General features: G+C 34.4%; 1 protein-coding gene across 1 annotated transcript in view; it reads left to right on the top strand.

Moving 5' to 3' along the window:
* Positions 1–273: 273 nt before the first annotated feature.
* The window catches only part of Prosbeta1 (proteasome beta1 subunit), a 67,182-nt gene continuing 45,221 nt past the window's right edge, over positions 274–22,234 (top strand). The window contains exons 1-2 of the mRNA XM_090415722.1: positions 274–428; positions 17,591–17,658. Coding sequence (XP_090271848.1) covers positions 315–428; positions 17,591–17,658 — 182 coding nt within the window. The 5' untranslated portion in view covers positions 274–314. The remainder of the gene's footprint in view (positions 429–17,590; positions 17,659–22,234) is intronic.

Raw genomic sequence — 22,234 nt, 5'->3', positions numbered from 1 at the left:
CAATAATAACACTAATATATAGTATTTGCTTTAGTTTTGAGATTCTCTTTGTTTTTAGTATGATCAGAGTAGACGTTTTGTTACGGTACAAACTAAGTAACAACATTCCACTTTCAATCTACTAGTAAATAAAGACTAATTCTTATTTTATCAGTTTACTTTTTTTATAATAAGGTTGAAAAATCTTGACTGTATACGTTTTTCCAGTCAAGTTCATTGGGCTAATTTTGGCTCTTTATAAATTTCCTCTCTCAGCTTCTAGTGACAACAGAGATTTGTGTTTTTCGCTGTGTAATCTGTATATCTGTTATAATATGGAGTCTATGAAAAATTCGAGTGATTTTAGTTTACCGTATACCGGTAAATTAAATACCAATTTTCATGATGATACTGTAGCAGACTGGTTAAAAGAAGAGCTTACTACTGGGGTAAGTTTTATATTTTTATTGGTATAGAGAGTTTTGTCAGTGTTTGCTTTAACATTTCCTATTTTGTTATGACTATTATACGCTTCAATTTTATTTTTAAACATTCTCTCGACTTTTGTTAATACAGAATTGATTGCATCAATATATTTCGTTTGTGGAATTAATTAGTGTTGATTTAAATTCTAGGAAAATCTCATTTGTATTCTTCCATTCAGAGTTCGAAAGTTTCTGGAGTTGGGGCCCTGCTCTAAATGTTTTGTTCACTGAAATACTGGTGTCAACCTTTGTTTATATTGTTTATATAATCTATCTTCAGGAGTATATGTGTATTATATACATCATATATAACATTGATATAGGCTTCTGAAGCAGGACTTGCCTTAGGTATATTTTGTATACTTAATCCAGGGGTCGGCAAACATTTTAGACCATTGAATCCTTCATGGAATCCTTGATCCCTCATCATATTAAATAAATGTTATCACTATAAATTTCTCAATTTAAATATATAATTCCTTCACTCTTTTACTTCATTAATGCTTCTCGATAAGAAATATTTAAAGAAAATACTTGAAGAAATGTATAAAGAATTAAAAATTTAACCCTCTTTTGACCCTAGACATTTATCGACCCCTTGTAGCCACATCGACCTCTTTGCTGACCCCTGACCTTACCAAACTCAATAAGAAAATCACATTTACTCCCCACAGTCGATTTTCTTTCTTATGAAATCAGATGAGAGAGAAACATTCACAAAGGCAATAAAATTTAGAGTTCAAGATATGCACATTACGATTATTATGTAGATATGTAAAATGACAGGATTACAAGAAAGGGAACAAACTTTAATATTCGCTGTAAAATTTGCAAATAAAACTTATTTAGAGAATAAAAATTTATTCACAAAAATGAATTATTACCCTGATGTTTCAGCCTGCTTGTTAACACTTTTCTGAAGTATATATCAATTAAAATAATATGTATTTTATTGTTATAAAATTGAATCAATATAAAATGAAAGGAAATACAGGATATCTCCACTTTTATTCATCATCTATATGGAATGCATTATGAAAGAAAGTGGCATTAAACCCGATATTAGAATCGAAAATATCAAACTTAGGAACCCTTTGCTAAATGTAGATGATATCATATGAGAACAGGTTGAAGATTTGTGGGTTGCAGAAACTGGTTGATAGGCGGAAAAGGGGAGATATGATTGGGACATTCAAATTGCTAAAAGGATTCTATAAGATTAATTCAGAGGATATTTTTGAGATCAGGACTGGTGGTGGGAGAACTAGGGGACACCTATGGAAGCTGGGCAAGAGTGTGGTTAGCAGTGGTGTTAGAGCTGGGTTCTTTACTTTTAGAGTGGTAAATGAGTGGAATAAGTTGCCAGTGTCTGTTGTGGGTGCTATGACAGTGAGCGAGTTCAAGGCAAGGTATGATAGATACTGTGAGAATGTCGTATAGTTGTGCGGACATGATTTAGGGCCTCCCTCGATGAGTCTAAGGACTCCTTGGAGTAGCCCGAAAATAATAATAATAATATTATACTCCTGAACAAATCCAGCAAGTCCTCAGGATTCTTCAACTAAATTTAATAACAGTCATGACAAATTTGACATGAAAATTAGCAAATAGGAAACAGTAAAGAAAGCTGGTATAGTGAAGAACCAGTTAAATAAATCTCTATGGAATAAGAGAAGAATTAACAAAAATGCTAAACTAGCAGTATACAAAATAGCTTTCAATCCAGTTTTAAATTATGGATCTGACACTTAGGTTAGAAATAATCAGTTGATCAAAGATTGGAAGCCAGATATAGAGATCGGGGAAAAAAAGAGAGCAAACATGTTGCATAAATGGCTGAATCACATTAAAATGAAGATGTTAGGAAGGAACTTGACATTGATAACATTCAAGAATCTGTGAGCATAGCTAATTTAAGGTAGTTGTTGTCAGCCTATAGAATCCCACTGCTGGGCAAAGGCCTCCCCCATGTTTTACCATTCGAATCTGTTTTGGGATGTTCTCAACTAGGTTGGTCCTGCTGTTAGAATAAATTCATCTCTCCATCTGGTTTTCTGTTTACCTCTACTTCTCTTTTCCTCTCTAGGTATCAAGTAAGTGGTGAGTTTATCCCATGTATCATCTTGTTTTCTCATCAAGTGTCCTTCCCATTTCCATTTTAGGGATTTTGTGTTCTTATGATGTCAGTGACTTTTGTTTTCTGTCTTATTTCTAGGGCTTTTATTTTTTCTGTCCTTTTGATATTTAACATACTTCTTTCCATTGCTCTCTGACATGTTCTTAGCTTGGTCACTTGTTTAGTTGTTAGCGACCATATTTGTGATCCATAGGTTACAATGGGTAGTATGATCATGTTATGAAGTTTGCATTTTAGGCTGATTGATCGGTCTCTCTTCATCCACTCTTTTAAACTTCAATAGCTCCTCCAAGGATTGGTGATTCTGAAGTATGTTTCTTTTTCCATCCTGTTTTTGAATATTATCTGGCCCAAATATTTTTTAAATCTTCTTCATAACTTATGATTCTGTTTTTGATAATTATTGGGATTTCTGTGTGGTTAGTCATTAGTTTATATTTGCTGTAATTTATGTTTAATCCATATGCTTTACTTTTATTACTTAGATCTCCAGAACCTCCATAGCTCAGCCAGTAAAGACGAAGTCCTTTGGTCAGAAAAGACCTGGGTTTGATTCCCGTCCATGATGAGAGGAACTTTTATCTGGTTTATTTTTCACTTGGTTAGACTATAATAAGTTTAGTTTAATCCTTTATCCAAGTGTGAGCAAACAAAGTTTGCACCTGAAAGTATCTTCAGGACTGAGCTAAGGTGGTGCAACACCAAGTCAACTCGTGGCAAAGGTGGAGAAAGCTATCATCACTCCTATCTGTATCTCCCATAATGCAAAGCACATCTCTTTGCGGATATGTGTAATGCTATGCATTAAGGCAAGGGCCACTACCCAGACCGGTTTCAACCTTTATTGAGGTCTCGTCTGTGGGAGCTAGGACCAGTAGTGGAGACACAAGGCAGAAGCAATGAGAGGTCATCCCTACCCCACCTTAGCTCAGTCCTGAAGACACTTTCAGGTGCAAACTTTGTTTGCTCACACTTGGATAAAGGATTAAACTAAACTTATTATAGTCTAACCAAGTGAAAAATAAACTTTCAACATCTTTCTCTGAATCCGGAGCAATTTAATAATAAGGTTGTACACCTTTTGGCAACTCCTATAGGTGGGGATGACCTCTTATAGACTGTAAACCCATTGAGGATAGCTGTCATGAAATTTAAGTTATTCTAAGCTATCCTAGGTGTTTTCTGTATAATGTAACTTCTAATAATAAGTGTGCAAAAAAAAAACTTATCATTATTCTATTTCATATATCTCAACTAACATCGATTATATTAAATTCTGTAAATTCTTGTTACAGTCCTCTATGATATCTACAACTGTCAATGATGAAAATGACCTGTGTGTTGAGGCTTAACTGTTGTGAGGACATCATGTGGGAGGTTTAATGGAATATTTACAGTACTAGGAAAGGATTAAAATGAATTTTAATGCTTCTAATATTTTGTCTCAGTCACTGTGACATCTTCAGGGATTATAAATAACTCTTGTAACACACTCAAATACAACACAATATTAAATGAGACACGTGGTGACCCTAAAGTCCTATCTAGGTGGTGCTCCCTCAATGGGCATTTGTAAGTGGGCTAGGATATAAAGTGGGATCTCTGATAATTAATGTTACCCAAATGCAACTGTATTTATTTAAATTTGGTTGATTTCTGAGTGCTTCTGCAGATTGTAAAAACAGTCTTTCTTTTTTGAATTTACTATGGTGGAGCATGGTGTTTTTTTTTTTTCCAGATCCTGTGAGTTGTATCGAAAACATGGTCTGCAAGGCCAGATTGACTATAGTCGTGATTGTAGATGTATGATTTGTGTTCTAAACGGATGGTTGCTGATCTACCTGTCTGTCCGAAGTAAGACAGGTAGATCTCTCTCTCCTCTCTCCAGGCACTGAGAGAGGAGGGAGCCGATCTTTGGTAGAACAGATAAGGGTAGCAAGTTTATGGTGGGGCTTAAACGCTGTTTCGAGGTTGTACTTTTTTAAGGACCTGGCTATTTTTTCTGATGTGCCATGGATGTAGGGTATGGTGATGGCATTTCTGAAATCCTTCTGAAAAGATAGATGCAGAATGGAGGAGGAATTGATTATTTTTTAAATTCTGTAATCACTGTAGCCATTGGAAAGGAAAGTGGTTGAGTTCGGTTGAAAGGGAGGTTTCACCGGAACTGGATTGTGGGCTCTATTGGTTAGTTTTAATAACGCCATATTGTTGAGAGGGGTAGTGGTGGGAGAGTTTGGGAATGTATTTGCCTGTGTGAGTAGGTTCAGTGAAGGAAAGGTTACCATTAGGAAGGTGTGTTACTAAGGTGTCTAGGAAGGGCAAACTGTTATTTTCCTTTTCCATCGTAGACTGGATTGGATGCAGGCTATTGAGATAGGAGTTTAATGTGTCTGGGCCATGAGGCCAAATCATCTACATATCTTAGCCAGATAGAAGGTTTGAGAGGGCCTGAATCTATGGCTTAATTTTCAAAATTTTCCATGTAAAAATTGGCAGGGGGGGGGATCCATAGTTGTTCCCTCTATCTGTTTGCAAATATTGTTTTTCCATGAAAAATATCCAAAATTCATGGTAAAGGAAAAGAGATCTAAGATACTTGAAGGAAAAACATATTTTAAGAGTGTTAAGGTGCCATTTAAGAAAATATTGGTAAACAGTGAGGTGATTTCAAAGCTTATCAATATAGCTGTATTATTTAAAGTTAGATTTTCAATCAGGGTTTGAAAATGGGTAAAGTTTTTTTTTATATATAGGAAATGGTAAATCCAGTGAGGAGGGGGGGGCAGGGAGTTAGCCAGCTGGTTTGAGTTTGTAGCATGGTGTATCAGTGGCATGTACTATAGGTCTTGGGGGGGGGGTTAGGTTTGTGGATTTTTGGTAAACCATATATCAGGGATGGGGGATGAGAGATGAAAGGTTTGAGGGGGTTTTTTTTGTGCCCAGCAGCCAGGAGGATACTTTGTTTAATTTTTTAACTTGTGTTTTTGTGGAATCATGCTCTAGTGGGATGTAGGTGGTGTGATCTCGGAGAATAATCTCCATTTTTCAATTATATTCTGTGGCATTACCTTTATCCGCTCTGGTGATGATACTTTAAAAAAAAAAAAGTTTGGTTTGTTCTGCTATTGATTGAGAAATGTGGTAAAAAGCAGCCACTGTCTGGTACTAGTAGGATTAGATTGTTCATACTCTTCATATGACTTTGGATCTATCAGCATTTGTTGTAATTATTTTATATATAGCATTTCCATGGATTCTGAGGACTCGTCACAAGAGGCTACTCTATGCTATACCATCTCCCACAAAGTAATTCTGTGTGTTAATTTCATATGTTCTCTAGTTGTAGTTGCCTTTTTTTGCAGGAATAATAAAAACTTCAGGAGTTTCTAAAAAAAGAAAATTCTCTTGTTATATGAAGTTATCTAACTCACCTCAGTTGAAAAAGCACATAAAAATTCATCATGATGCCAATCAACCCAAATATTTTTCTGTTTAACGGTGCATCTCCAATTGCTCTTTCAACTGAACAGCAGAGGCACCATAATGGATTGCATAGACCTGTTTGTTAGATATTGTTCAGAACATCCTGAATCTCCTGTGATTTTGTATGCTTTTCAGTATAAAAATGTGTGAAGTCATAAAGTGTCGTGACGTTCTCTTTTCATGTTGTGTTCTAATCTGCCATCTTGTTACAAGTCACTTTCATAAAATAAAACACAACTAATTGTAAATTGATCACTAATCCAAGGGTAGAGAAATTTCTATTATACTGCACCACTCTATCCTTAGATAAGTCTATATGAAATAGTAGGATCAATTCAAAGTTAGTTAGCAGTCTTTTCATTCAATCAGGCCGAAGTATTTATTTTCTTTCTGGGATTCCCGCTAGATTCGAATTTTTGTGAACGGTGCAGTAAAAAAGAAATTCAGGCAAATACAGTAGTTAGATTAACAAATGAAACATTTAATATAGGTTATATAACACATACATAAATTTTACTTCTAATTTTTTTATACTAGAAACAAGTCAAACATTAAGTTTAGATAATCTCAATAGCACAATCTTCCAAGTCTTCACATGTACTTTCTCAGCTTCTGGGTTACAAAGTTTCTACACTTAAATTAATATAATGGAACATCCAATCTAGTCGGTTTTCACACAATTCTCAGTCATGCTATAAGTTCAAAATATTACAAGCACTAATAGCTGAAAATATCTTTCAAACAATTCTTATCTCCAACTCTCATTCACAAAGAGTTTCCACAGTTAAAGTAGAATTAAGCATAGCGTAATTAACACACAATTCTTCAAGCATTGAAATAATACACTATGATAAACCTTACCGGAAATAGTTCCTAGTACATCATTTATGTTGTGAGCAAACTTTTGGAATTTATTAATCTTACTAAAAAAAACACATCAACAAGACTTATCCACAGTTATACTTAAAGCACTATCAAACACACTTCAGAATTCTAGACATCAATTACAGGGTACTTCAACTATCGTCGTTACCACTCATAAACTGATTAAAACGCTGCGAGGTTCTTTTTAGGGCAAATCGGAAATAAGCCACAATTCTAGAATAGCCGGGTTCATTCAGAATTCTTCCTTAAGCGTCCAGCTTTTTATTTTATCCGATTGTAGCATTAATTTCCTTTCTATTATTACTGCTGATTACACTTTCAGCTAACTATAAAATTCGTTTCGTCCTTACTCACCTATAAAAAATATCCACTTAACTCCTACCCTTAAGAACCTTTTATTTACGTCTACTTCTCTAGTTTATCTCCTTGCTACTTTTTACTTCCAAAATTCCGTTCCGACTCCCCTACTACGTATATATTTTCTCTCTTATTTAGCCCACGCTCTCTTCCACTCGCGCTCGTTTATTTCACGCATCTCTATGACAACCGATAAACGTAAACATTCTCGCGAATGTTACATTAGGCTATACAACTACATTGAGTTATTACATAACATTAAGCTTTCACAAAACAGGAATAATTAGAATATTTGCTTTTCAATAAATGCGTAGTTAAATTACAAATATAAGTTCTTACAATATTGACATAACAATAAATAAAATAGTTTAATAATATTTAATACAGAACCTCTTTATCATTAACACTTTCTTTTGATTAAATAATTAGACTTGATATAATTAAGGCAGTTATATGATATCAATTATAATTTATGTTATTTACATTAAATAATATTTACAAATATAGTTCTTGTGACAGAAAATCATGTTGGATTCTGAATCAAATAACATTTATTCTAATTTCTACATAATCAGAATCCAACAAAGGCTCACTCTTCCTTTAAAAAATTTTTTTATACTAAACTCATAGGTGGTGCATCAGACTTTTACCACCCTTTTTCTGGGTCTTAGGTTATACCTCGTTTGGATGAAACTCCCTCCTGTGGTTTCTACAACGCATGTATTATCTCTTTACTTAGATTTCTACTGTTATCACGTTCCAGTGTAGTATATCTTCTATATTGGTAATCTGGGAGGTCGTCTTCAGAACACAAATCCTTTCTTTGACCTTTGGTGATGCGTCTAGGTTGTTTCATTTCCTTTTTTTCTGATCCCAAGTTATTTCTTCCAATTTCTCTCACTCCTTGATAATTTCTTTTTCTACTCCATACTTTTTCAATGGGATCTCCTAGGCAGACCAGGCGATCTGGCCTATTCTTAATTAATTTCAATCTGTCTGAATGGACAATCATGGTTCTTTTTTGTCCTGATATTTCTTTTATCCTGTAGTTCACTGGGGATGTTTTATTAAGTATCTCATAAGGACCTGCAGCACTTTTACCAAATTTCCCCTCCTCTTTTATTGCTGGATTGCTGTTCTAGTAACACTAGGTTCCCAGGTTTCAACTCCTTATACTTTCTTATCTTATTAGCATAAGCTCTGGCTTTTTGTGAGCTATTGTGACTGGCTTCTGCTACAAGGTCATATGCAACTCTATTCTCATAAATTAGGTTGTTAAGATATTCATCTATGTCAAGGAAACCAGAACTAGCTTTCAAGTCTTTAAAGTCATGAGGGAAAGGGGGTTCATATTCATATAGGACAACAGCTGGAATTTCCCTTATAGCAGAGTGCAACGCAGTTCTACAGGCGAAAAGGGTGTGTGAGAGGAAATTGTCCCAATTAGTCAATTGACCATCTGCAAGTTTAGATAGGGTTTGCTTGAGAGTTCGATTCATTCTCTCACACATCCCATTTCCTTGAGGATGGTAGGGAGTGGTGAACAGTTTCTGTATTTTCAGTAATTTACATAATTGTAGCATGACTTCAGCTGTGAAATTTGTTCCCTTATCAGTGAGGAGAGTTTGGGGGGTTCCGTATCTTGAAATTATCAACTCAAAGAATTTGCTTGCCACTGTCTGGGCAGTTTGGTCCTTCATAGCTGTGGCCTCAGGAAACCTAGACAAGGTGTCTATCACCACCAGTATATATCGGTTTCCCTTCAATGTGGTTGGAAGGGGCCCCATGATGTCCATTGCCACTGCTTGAAATGGACGACTTGGAATGGGAAAGGGCTGGAGGGGAGCCTTTTTTCCATTACCTGATTTACGTTGGCATAAGATACATAGGCTTCGACATCTCTTCTCATTCCTTTCCATATATATCTATCTTTTATTCTGTTCCAAGTTCTGTAAAACCCCTGGTGACCTGCATCATGAAAGGAATGTAGTATCCAGGGGATCATTATCGTGGGAGCTACTATCTTATTTTTCCAACGTCCAGTGAAGTTCTGCTTTGCCAATAGAAGACCATCATCATCTATGAATAGGGATTGCAGGAAGGAATGTTTTTCCAAAACTCCATTTCCCTTTTGGATCTGTAAATAAATTCCTCCCCATACTGGGTCTTCCTTTTGAGCCTCTCACATGGACAATTTGTCCCAGTTCTGAAGGTGAGGTGGTTTCCTGTGGTTTTGTTGTTCTCCTCCTGTCTTTATTATTTTGATGCTTCCTTCCTCACAATCTGAGTTCTCTTTTGTATCTTCATCAAGCGCTCTGGAAAGGTAGTCAGCGACCACATTATGTTTTCCAGGAACGTAGCTTATCTCGACCTGGAACTCCTGTATCTCCAATGCCCAGCGGATTATTCTCTGATTTTTGTCTTTCATGGAAGACAAGAATGTCAGAGGTTTGTGGTCTGACCTTAGAAATATCTTCTGCCCTAATAGCATGTACCTGAATTTTCTTAGGGCATGTACAATGGCTAATGTTTCTTTCTCAATTACAGAGTAGTTTCTTTCAGAGGTGGAGAGCTTCCTACTTAAAAATGCTATTGGTCTAAGATCTCCCTCTTCTTCTTGTTCGAGTACGGAAGCTATGGTATCATTAGAAGCATCTGCAGCTAGATAGAAAGGCTTCTCGAGTTTCGGGTAGGCTAAGACTGGAGCTTTGGTTAACGCAAGGTTGAGGAAGTTGTGGGCAAGCTGTTGTTTCCCCCCCCCCCCCCCCAATGAAACTTTTCTCCCTTTTTTGTCAGTTGGATGATGGGTTGCATTATTCTGGAGCAATTAGGAATGAATTTTCTATAAAAATTCACCATTCCCAAATACCTTCGAACTTGCCTTACAGATGTAGGGATTCTTGCTTTCAGGATGGCAGAGACATTTTCTTGAGTGGGATTAATGCCTCTATTGCTCACCACATGGCCTAGATATTCTACCTCCCTCATAAAGAGCTTACACTTAAAGCACTTCAGTGATAGTCTTGATTTCTCTAATCTTTCTAACACACCATTCAAGATATTCATATGAGACTTCAGGTCCTGTGTGTAGATTAATAGGTCATCCTGAAGGCATATGACTCCTTTTCCCAACATGTCTGAAAGAACAGTGTTCATTAGACATTGAAAGCTCATGGCTGAGTTTCTTGCCCCCTGTGGAAGTCAACAGAGCTGATATTTCTGCCAACGAGTTGTAAAGGCGAAAAACTGTTTATCTTCCTTCCTAAGGGGAATTTGGAAATAACCTGAGTTCAGGTCTAATTTTGAAAAGAACGTTGCTCCCTCTAGACTTGTTAGCAATTCTTCTATGTTACAAAGGGGAAAATCAATGGGCTTTGTGACCTTATTAATCTCACGCAGGTCCAATATAAATCTTAGGCTCCCATCAGGTTTTTCTACTAATATGAAGGGGCTGTTCCATCTGGAGTTTGACTTCTCTATGATTCCAACTCTTTCATATTTATTCAAGAGGTCCTGAAGTCTGTCCAAATATTTCAGGGGGGTCTTGTACTGTTTTACATATATGGGAAAGTCTGCGGTAATCTGAATGGAGTGCTCTATTTTCTCAGTACAGGTTAATGAGCTGATATCCTCTGTAAAGACTCAAGGATATTTCAAGAAGATTGTTTGAATAAACTCCTCAATTTTACTCCTTTCAGTTTCGGATACAGTTGAGCTGATGGCTTCATTCAATAATTTCTCCTTCTTTTCTTCGAGACCTTCGTCGAGCCTTACTACTTCTATTTCCATTGTATCATGTTTATTGTTCTCAGACCCTGGCTGGTAACTTATGCCATTTAATGAAATGGTTCCTGAGGCAAAATCACACATGAACTTTTTCTCTTCCAGGAAATCTAGACCCAAAATTACTTGACCATTTGTGTCTGCAGTCTCAGGAAGAATCACTAGCTCTTGAGAGAATGAAATTGGAAAGCAAGGAATGTGTAAGTTGGCGACTATTTTCTTCATTGCAATCATTTCAGTTTTAGCAATGCCTGTAATCCTTATAGGATTTTGTAATAAGGAGGCATTAACAGAGATTTGATTATTAAACTTGCTTACCAGGGAACTTGAAATAACAGATATATGGGCGCCAGTATCTAAAAGAATCTCACAAGGAACCTCCTTGACTAAACCTTGTACGAGTGACAAAGGCAATTTCCCAGTTACCTTGGCTATAGTTATGTTTTGCATTCTCAGAGAATTGAAACTACAAGAATCTGGGATGTCGTTATAGCTGACAAGGTTGTCAGATGATTGATCATATCTACAAAGGTTTAAAGGCTCAGCCTGTCCTTTTAGAGTAGCAATGTTAGAAGGAGATTTGTCAATAGACTTGGTTGATCTTATTAACTCAGGGTTTGTCATCTCACGAGGGTCTAATATAGGGTATTCATCCTTCTTTCCTTCAGATTTGAGCGACTTTTCTAATATTTTCTTATTTAAAGATAGTTCCTGTGGATTAACACAAAGCTCTTTTGGTGTTGCCCTTGGTAGGCGAGTATCACCTGACAAATACAAAAGAGTGGATAAGGAGGGGACCTGAGCATTACAATCTTGGGCTAACATTTGCCTAATGGAGGAAATTTGATACATCTCCTCTAGGATTCTCTCTCTCCTTTTTGCTAATTCAAAACACCCTTCCAGATCAGTAGCTCCATTATAAATTACTTCCCTTAAATTATCATGTAATCCTATTTTAAATTGTTGGAAAGTAATCCATACTAAGTGGGGTTTCTGAGCACTAGTCACATTTAAACTGTTAGATGTCAATAACCGATTGTAAAATTCTGTGACAGTTTCCTTATCTCTTTGTATGACGCTCTGTAACTTCCACAAATTTGGGCCAATACTTCTTAATTTTGAGAACTGTGAAATCAAGTTCTCCTTAAACTTTTGATAATCTAATGTTTTCCTTAGCACTGGTGATGAGTACAAAAAAGTTTTTGCTTTGCCAATCAATTTACTTCTTAATAATATAAGCAATTGGAAATCAGTCCAGTTAGCTATTTCCCTAAGTTTTTCAACATAAGTAAAAAAAGGTAACACATCATCAGTCTTTCCTGAAAATTGGGGAACTACCTGTTGGGGATTCACACTTCTAAAAAATTCACTGTCTTCCATCTCTGAATTTGAAGTAACAGCCATAGTGATAAAGTATTAATTTAATTAATATAATCCTTTAATTTCAAAAAAAAAAACGAACTTTGTCCTTGCCTGATTTCAGATTACAACCAGTTCATTGTGATTTACTTAATTTACTTTCTATATTTCAGGGAGTAATTCACCAATTATTATTATAAAGTTAAACTGAATCTCTCAATTTACCGCTGTTAAATTACTTTCTATCAATTAAATCACATCCTGTCGACTGCGCCATTTGTCGTGACGTTCTCTTTTCATGTTGTGTTCTAATCCGCCATCTTGTTACAAGTCACTTTCATAAAATAAAACACAACTAATTGTAAATTGATCACTAATCCAAGGGTAGAGAAATTTCTATTATACTGCGCCACTCTATCCTTAGATAAGTCTATATGAAATAGTAGGATCAATTCAAAGTTAGTTAGCAGTCTTTTCATTCAATCAGGCCGAAGTATTTATTTTCTTTCTGAGATTCCCACTAGATTCGAATTTTTGTGAACGGTGCAGTAAAAAGAAATTCAGGCAAATACAATAGTTAGATTAACAAATGAAACATTTAATATAGGTTATATAACACATACATAAATTTTACTTCTAATTTTTTTATACTAGAAACAAGTCAAACATTAAGTCAAGATAATCACAATAGCACAATCTTCCAAGTCTTCACATGTACTTTCTCAGCTTCTGGGTTACAAAGTTTCTACACTTAATTAAATATAACAGAACATCCAATCAACTCAGTTTTCACACAATTCTCAGTCATGCTATAAGTTCAAAATATCACAGGCATAAATAGCTGAAAATATCTTTCAAACAATTCTTATCTCCAACTCTCACGAAGAGTTTCCACAGTTAAAGTAGAATTAAGCATAGCGTAATTAACACACAATTCTTCAAGCATTGAAATAATACACTATGATAAACCTTACCGGAAATAGTTCCTAGTACATCATTTATGTTGTGAGCAAACTTTTGGAATTTATTAATCTTACTAAAAAAACACATCAACAAGACTTATCCACAGTTATACTTAAAGCACTATCAAACGCACTTCAGAATTCTAGACATCAATTACAGGGTACTTCAACTATCGTCGTTACCACTCATAGACTGATTAAAACGCTGCGAGGTTCTTTTTAGGGCAAATCGGAAATAAGCCACAATTCTAGAATAGCCGGGTTCATTCAGAATTCTTCCTTAAGCGTCCAGCTTTTTATTTTATCCGATTGTAGCATTAATTTCCTTTCTATTATTACTGCTGATTACACTTTCAGCTAACTATAAAATTCGTTTCGTCCTTGCTCACTTATAAAAAATATCCACTTAACTCCTACCCTTAAGAACCTTTTATTTACTTCTACTTCTCTAGTTTATCCTCTTGCTACCTTTCACTTCCAAAATTCCGTTCCGACTCCCTTACTTCGTATATATTTTCTCCTCTTTATTTTAGCCCACACTCTGTTCCACTCGCGCTCGTTTATTTCACGCGTCTCTATGACAACCGATAAACGTAAACATTCTCGCGAATGTTACATTAGGCTATACAACTACATTGAGTTATTACATAACATTAAGCTTTCACAAAACAGGAATAATTAGAATATTTGCTTTTCAATAAATGCGTAGTTAAATTACAAATATAAGTTCTTACAATATTGACATAACAATAAATAAAATAGTTTAATAATATTTAATACAGAACCTCTTTATCATTAACACTTTCTTTTGATTAAATAATTAGACTTGATATAATTAAGGCAGTTATATGATATCAATTATAATTTATGTTATTTACATTAAATAATATTTACAAATATAGTTCTTGTGACAGAAAATCATGTTGGATTCTGAATCAAATAACATTTATTCTAATTTCTACATAATTAGAATCCAACGCTTTTCAGTATAAAAATGTGTGAAGTCATCAAATAAGCAATGTATTATATGCCATTCTGTGACCTATGCTGTCTTGATGGCCAAGTGGTTAGCATACCTCCTCTGCAGTCGAGAGGCTGTGGGCATCTGTGACCCTACCACTTATTCTAGCAGAAAGCTCCACTTCCAAAATCCATGAGTTACTGGTGTGACTACATGACATCCAGTAAATATCTGACTTCGATTATCAACTGTACTTACTCCTGTATAGTACGGTATAATGAACAGTAGAACAAACACTAACATGCAATTTGTTGTTTTAAGGATACTTGCGACATAAGACTGAATGATATAATCATTCAGTGACTAGATGCGAAGAGGACTTTTTCTAAATGTTCTAAATAAAAGTTGGCTAAAGCTGGAGAAAGTCATCAGTTTGGATAAAGACACAATTGAAAGACTTAAAACTCATTTTGCAAGACCGCCTAGATTTTATGGCCTTCCAAAAATCCATAAGATTGACTATCCTCTTCGTCCAATAGTAGATTGCATTGATTCTCCTACTTACCGTATAGCCAAATATCTAGCTAAATTACTGAAATCTTACATTGGCAACTCGAGTTCTTTTTTAAAAAACTCCTCAGATTTCTTAGAAAAATTAAAAGATGTCTCATTACAACCTACAGATCTTATGGTTAGTTTTGATATAGAATCTTTATACACCAATGTACCTCTTAAGGAAACTTTAAAACTACTTGCTGACATCTTTCCTCAAGATATTATAAAACTATTCGATTTCGTTATACATTCTGGTTATTTCATATGTCAAAACAAATTTTATAGCCAAGTAGAAGGAACAGCCATGGGAAGTCCTCTTTCTCCAGCTTTAGCCAACTTTTATTTAGAACATTTAGAAAAAGTCCTCTTCGCATCTAGTTTCCCTCTACCATCTTTTTGGGTAAGATATATAGATGACATATTTGCTATTTGGCCTCACAGTAAAAACACTTTATCTTCCTTTTTAAACAGTATTAATTCCTTACATCATCGCATAAAGTTTACTATGGAATTAGAAGAAAACAACCAGTTATCTTTTTTAGACGTTCTCCTCATCCGATCATCTTCAAATATTCTTACAACTACAGTATACAGGAAACCAACATTCACAGGTCGTTATATTCTGAAAGAATCAGCCCATCATCCATGTCATAAAACAGGAATTATAAAATGTCTCATCAAAAGAGCCAAAACTAATTGTTCTACTTTTGATTATCTACAGAAAGAACTTTCTACTATCCAGCAACACATGAAACTCGATGGCTTTTCTGAAAAAAGTATTCAACGTCTTCTTACATCTTATAATCCTCCACAAAACAACAAAGATTCAATACGTCGAGTACCTATTCCTTATATCTCCGGTATTTCAGAACCTATCGCAAGAATTTTGAAGAAATATGATTTAACAGCTACGTATTCTCCTATTAACAAATTGTCTTCTCATTTTCCTTCTCCTAAAGACAAACGCTCAACTTTATCTCTTCCTGGAGTTTATCAAATTCCTTGCAACTGTGATCTCTCTTACTTTGGACAGACTGGACGTTCTCTTGAAAAAAGAATCCAAGAACATCAATCATCCATTCTTCACAATAAACCTGAAAAGTCTGGTTTGGCTCAACACGGGATTGAAACTGACCACAGCATCCTTTGGTCCAAGACGCGCCTCTTACATAGATCCCGTTATAGGTTCGAACGTTTGTTCAAGGAAAGCGTGGAGGCCTTGCTTCATCATCCCAACCTGAATCGTAATGACTGCATATCTATATCAAAAATCTGGGAAAGTCTAATCAAGATTACTCATTAATTAATTTTTTTTTTTTTTTTTTTTTTTTTTTTTTTTTTTTTTTATAATAGCAAATTCAATCATGTTTCTACTTCAAAATATTTCGTTTCATACTTAGTGATATAACATCACGCGGCATGTTCTAATTTCAACGATCTATTGTTAGTATTCTAGCTTGTATATTTTTTAAACTGTTCTTGTAATACCACCGACGATGGTCTGCTATTTCCAGACCGAAATATTTGGTTAAATAAATATCTTTCTTGTGATTACGTGATTATATCATTCACTAACATGCAATGGATGCACTTTGCAAATTGAGTAATTGCTTTACTCTGTATTGCTGTATTTTGCCTGTGTTTATTCCGTTCAGTTTATGGATTCCACTTGTGGACCTATGTTGCATCTCCAATAGCATTTTTTTATTTTTTTTTATTTTATGAAACCATTTATTAATGAATCAGATGCTGTACTGTGTATGGCTTTTGATGCACAACTACATTATTTATCTGCTTTTCTTTTTTCATGCATGTTGTCATATTGTGCTGGCATATATAAAAAATATAGTTATGGTTATTTTTATCTGAATGTTTCTATTCATCCTGTAGGTATAATTCATATAGGGTGATTCTTAATTCCTGTGCAATTAAGAAGTAAGAATCACTCTGTATTATATATATGAACAAAACATCTAGAATAGTGGAATAGCCACTGCTTTTGATCTCTAAACCATTATTATTTTTTTTTTTAAACTTTGCCCATAAAATATGTAAACCTATTGTATGGCTAATGTGTTTGTTTATTATTATTTATTTTTAATTATATAATTCAAACTTTTCATCCAGAGGAGACAAAGCAGGGAACTTTTAAGCCTCTTCAAGCTTAAAGGAGTATTGTTGATTGGAGTGAGTGCATTATCCACTCAGCTAGCCAGGCCAGTTATATAATCTTCTTACTTTCAGTGCTAGCAAAACTTGGTTCTTTCTTATTATATATGTGCATTTGTGTGTGTGCGTGTACCTCAGAACGTCAGATCAATCAAGCCTTTCATCAAGATAAAAAGCTATGATATAGACCCCAAAGATCTTAAGAATTCTTCCTGCTGTCGATTACTTTTATGAAACTTCTTTAAAGCATCAGTAGCGTGAATGTCACTCAAAGTGATGCTCACACTAACACTAAATGGGCAGATAACACTAACTTACTTTAAGAAATATATTTTATTATATATTTTCTATATATTATATTATTTATTATCTATATTATATACGTTATATTGATGCACAAGTACACTGAAGATATCTGGAAGTGCATACTGTTTTTTCAATTCTTTAAAATCATTTTATATATATTTTCTAGACATCCATTATGGCAGTTGAATTTGATGGAGGGGTAGTTATTGGTGCTGATTCAAGAACAACTACAGGGTAAGTTAAGTAATATTTTAATGATGTTAATTTTGTTATAATGCAGTAAAACTAATGATTAAGGTAATAAGAGCTATTTCATTATAATACTATACTCTTTTAGCATATGTAATAATATACTTATATACAGTTTGTCATCAAAATGATGTAATTTATTTGTATCCTCAATGGTGATTAGTAAGTATATCATTTGCATAGTAGCAAAATGTCTAATAATGAACAAAATAATTACCAAATATTAATGGTGATTGAATGTGACTGTTTCTGCTGTGGAATAGACTCCATTATTGCAACAAAATATAGTATTCCAGTTGTACAGACTAACAGTGTAGACCTTTGGAGTGTTAAAACAAATGTTCTAGAAGCATAATCCCACATCTCTCTCAACCAAAACTACTGTGTTGTAATGAAAACTGAGTAAATCAGATAATGTGTGTGTGAAAATAATTTTTATATAAATATTTTCTTATACAATGGTACCTTGGTTTGCGAGCATAATTCGTTCTGGAAATGTGCTTGTAATCCAAAGCACTTGTATATCAAAGCGAATTTCCCCATAAGAAATAATGGAAACAATGATGATTCGTTCCAAAACTCAAAAATATTCATATAAAAATGATTAATACAAAATACATATACCTTCGTATACCTTTTTATATTTTTATTATTTAAATGTAATATACATAAAGTAATCGAATTTATTAATTATATTACAATTACATATTACAGTAATTGTATTGGGTAGGACGACTTTCATTTTCACTAACGGAATCTGCTATCTGTTGACTTTTTTTCTTTTTGTGCGACTTTAACAAGGAACCTATCCAATGACACTTCTTTTGCCTCCTTTTGAGGATTTCATGGAAATATGACATTGCATTGTCGTTAAACACGCTCACACTGCCTTACTCAGGTGGTGCTTTTTCTACAAAATTTTGCACTGTTTCCCACATTTTACACACCTTCCTAATCTCATTTGAAGAAAGGGATATCTCTGTCTTTTTCTCCCCCTTCTCAGACGAGATTTCCTTCTTAACTTCCACCGTAATCATCTTCTTCTTACCGCCTTCCTTTTCAACCCTTTTCTTCATTGGGGCCATTGTCGTAGTACAGTTAATAAAGAACAGTCACTACATTTGGACACAAAATAAAAAAAATGCTTTATGCACACACACGTGGTCACAACGCTAGCACGAATGTTGACTACTGTATATGAATGAGGTATGCCGACTGAGACTGAGCATGCGAGACAATTACCCACAATCCCGAGCGGCTTGTGATCACGTGACACTCGGCAGACAAAGCATATAGGTAATACTTGTATTGTAAGACCTTGCTCGTTTATCAAGTTAAAATTTATTAAAAATTTTTGCTCATCTTGCAAAACACTCGCAGACCAAGTTACTCGCAATCCAAGGTACCACTGTATACCCTTTTCTTATATAACTAAATCCATTCATTGAATTCAGCTACTTGTCACTATTTAAATGTGTATGTATGCATGCTATTAATTATACCCTCACTGATTAAAGGTGCATTTATGTACCTTTGATTGATGTCAGTGATAAACAATTCTTAGTGGATATTTTATTTTATTTTTTTTTAGGAAATTTTTTTTTTATTTTCTTTTATTTTCTACATTTTTAGAAAAAAAATCATTGTGCCATATCAGTTTTTTAAATGTATTTATCCATGGAATTTTCCTTATCCTATTAATTTTTTTGCCTCATATTTCTCATTAGAAGGTAATTTTATCTTCTAATAAGTTAATTTGATGGATTTTAAAGAATTCTTTTAGGATAGGTATGTTTTAGTGATTATAAATTGGAAAGTTTGAAAAGGTGTTTAATAAATAAAATAAGCAATGTATGCCTATTAGAACTATTAGTTGTATTTTAATAAACTGATTTGCTTTGTGTATACATGATTGCTATGTCTAAGCCATCAATCTTTTGCTAAAAACAGTCATACTGCTTTGGATATGAAAATTAAAGTAAAAAATTGGAGATATTATTTTCCACTAACTAAATAAAATGCTTGACATTGTTTTAATAATAAATATCATAAAAGTTATCATAGTAAGCTGAACATGTTCATTGCAGACAGAAAGATATATTAGAAACCCATCATTAAGGATCTTATATTTGGTTGTATATTTAAATTGCAGGAAAGAATAGGTATGAATATATGTTTTCGATACAAGCAGATAAATTACTAATGATTTAAAGTATAGTATTATGTGTGCGTGTATGATGGGCATAATTAAAAAATTGGCATTTGATCTTATGTTCAGTCTCACCTTCACTCCCATGGCATTACTCCATTAGTTGGTATCCACTTATACCAAATGAACATGGATGTTCTGGCAATTTGGACTTAGCCAACAGAAATGCACGCTGTATTGGCTTAATCTAGAAACAAACATGATGGTATATTATGATGAAATTTCATGCTGGCTGGGATATCACTCTGTTAAACGAGAACCCATGTTTTCAGAAATCAAAATAGACAATATGATTATAAGAAGCATCATTGTTTTATGTCCACATGGTACTAAAGAAGTACGATGTGGACGTAATTGCTGTTACCGTGATAAAGAATAAAACATGAAATCGTGCTAAATAATATGTATAAGATGTTATATTTTGACAAGAATGATCAAGGGAAGGAAGGAGCAATTAAAGTAATCAACACCAAATGTGAAGATAAACTTCTTGATTGGCAGGCAGTTTTAAGTAGAATTATGAGGACAAATTTCAAAATGGGGAATTGGACAATGAAATTTACTTGTGTCTGTTGTCCCCCCCCCCCCCCCATAAGGTTCTCCTAAGGAAGATGTTGAGGAATTTTTGACTCATTAAAGAAAGCAGCTCAAATAAAGAAAATGGAAGACATATCAATGTTTTGGGAAAATTTGGAGAAAAGGATCAAAGCTAATAAGTGCCTGCTGGATTTCTGTTCAACATATGAACTAGTATCACTAATACCATGTTCCAACATAAAGATATATGCAAATTCATATAGGAAGAAGACACAAGAAAAGGGTTTTGTTGACTATGATAACACAGTCTTGTTGACTTATCATTGATAGCAATATCTTCAGGCTGTTTACTTCGGCAAGGAAAGGAAAATTCTACAAAAAAAATGCCTTAAACTCCCCCCCCCCCCCAAAAAAAAAAAAAAAACCCTATTATTTGTTGCCATGCAGCAGATGATACATTGGCTATTTGGCCACATGACCTTGGATACCGTAAATACATTTCTTTTCCATTTGGAACAGTCAACATCAATGTTTTGGGAAAATTTGGAGAAAGGATCAAAACTAATAAGTGCCTGCTGGATTTCTGTTCAACACATGAACTAGTATCACTAATACCATGTTCCAACATAAAGATATATGCAAATTCATATAGGAAGAAGACACAAGAAAAGGGTTTTGTTGACTATGATAACACAGTCTTGTTGACTTATCATTGATAGCAATATCTTCAGGCTGTTTCCTTCGGCAAGGAAAGGAAAATTCTACAAAAAAAAATGCCTTAAACTCCCCCCCCCCCCCCAAAAAAAAACCCTATTATTTATTGCCATGCAGCAGATGATACATTGGCTATTTGGCCACATGACCTTGGATACCGTAAATACATTTCTTTTCCATTTGGAACAGTCAACATCCAAGGATGCAGTTCACTATAGAAACAAAGTAACAAGCAAGTCTGCCCTTCCTAGATAGTTATAAGACAACTAGATAGATCTTTGGCCTTCACCATCTATAAGACCCCCCCCCCCCACACACACACACACACATAAGTGAATACATCTACTAATAGTCATATCATCCAACAATATGGCATTATAAAAACCTTAGCCAACAGGACAAAATATGATTTTCTCTGATAATCATCAGATTAAAAGAATACTAATACACCTTACACATACCCCTCCCCCCTCCAAACATAGATTACAAACCATTACCATTCCATATATCTGGAGCATCTTTGGAAATGTGACAAAGATCCTAAAAAATGCAATACTGTGATTACTATCAACTATACAGAAAGTTAGCATCCCTTATCCGTTCTCCTAAAGACCATTTGCAACCTTTCCTACCTTGAGCAAACAGGCGGTACAGCCCATATTAGGATATCACCAAGACTACATCCATTTCCACCACTATAGCCATTCAAGTTACGCACACCATGCTCAGGATACTACCTACTATAGGATCCGATAGAACAGTGGCAGTGAACCTTTTTATGTGTGCATGCCAAAAATTTACAAATAATATTTATCGAGCTGTTGACGTGCTGGACAGTTTTTAATAGGTGAAAAAATTAACATAGAATTTCATAAAGATGAACTCGTAACTTGACATACGCATTGTCATATACAAATCATTATCAATTATTTATTAATGAGATTTTTGTTGTTGTACATTTGATGCCAAATGCTTTATATCAGGTTCATATTTTGTCACTTTTAGTAATACACATGCCAAACTAGATTTATCAGTCATTCTATTTCTTAAACTGTCTTTTATAAAATTAATTTCATAAAATAATGACTCATGCATATGTAG

The sequence above is a fragment of the Typopeltis vanoorti genome, chromosome 3 (genome assembly GCF_054136105.1).
Source record: "Typopeltis vanoorti isolate ZY-2024b chromosome 3, IOZ_Tvanoo_1.0, whole genome shotgun sequence".
NCBI lineage: Eukaryota > Metazoa > Arthropoda > Arachnida > Uropygi > Thelyphonidae > Typopeltis > Typopeltis vanoorti.
This window is presented reverse-complemented; position numbering and strand designations above follow the sequence as displayed.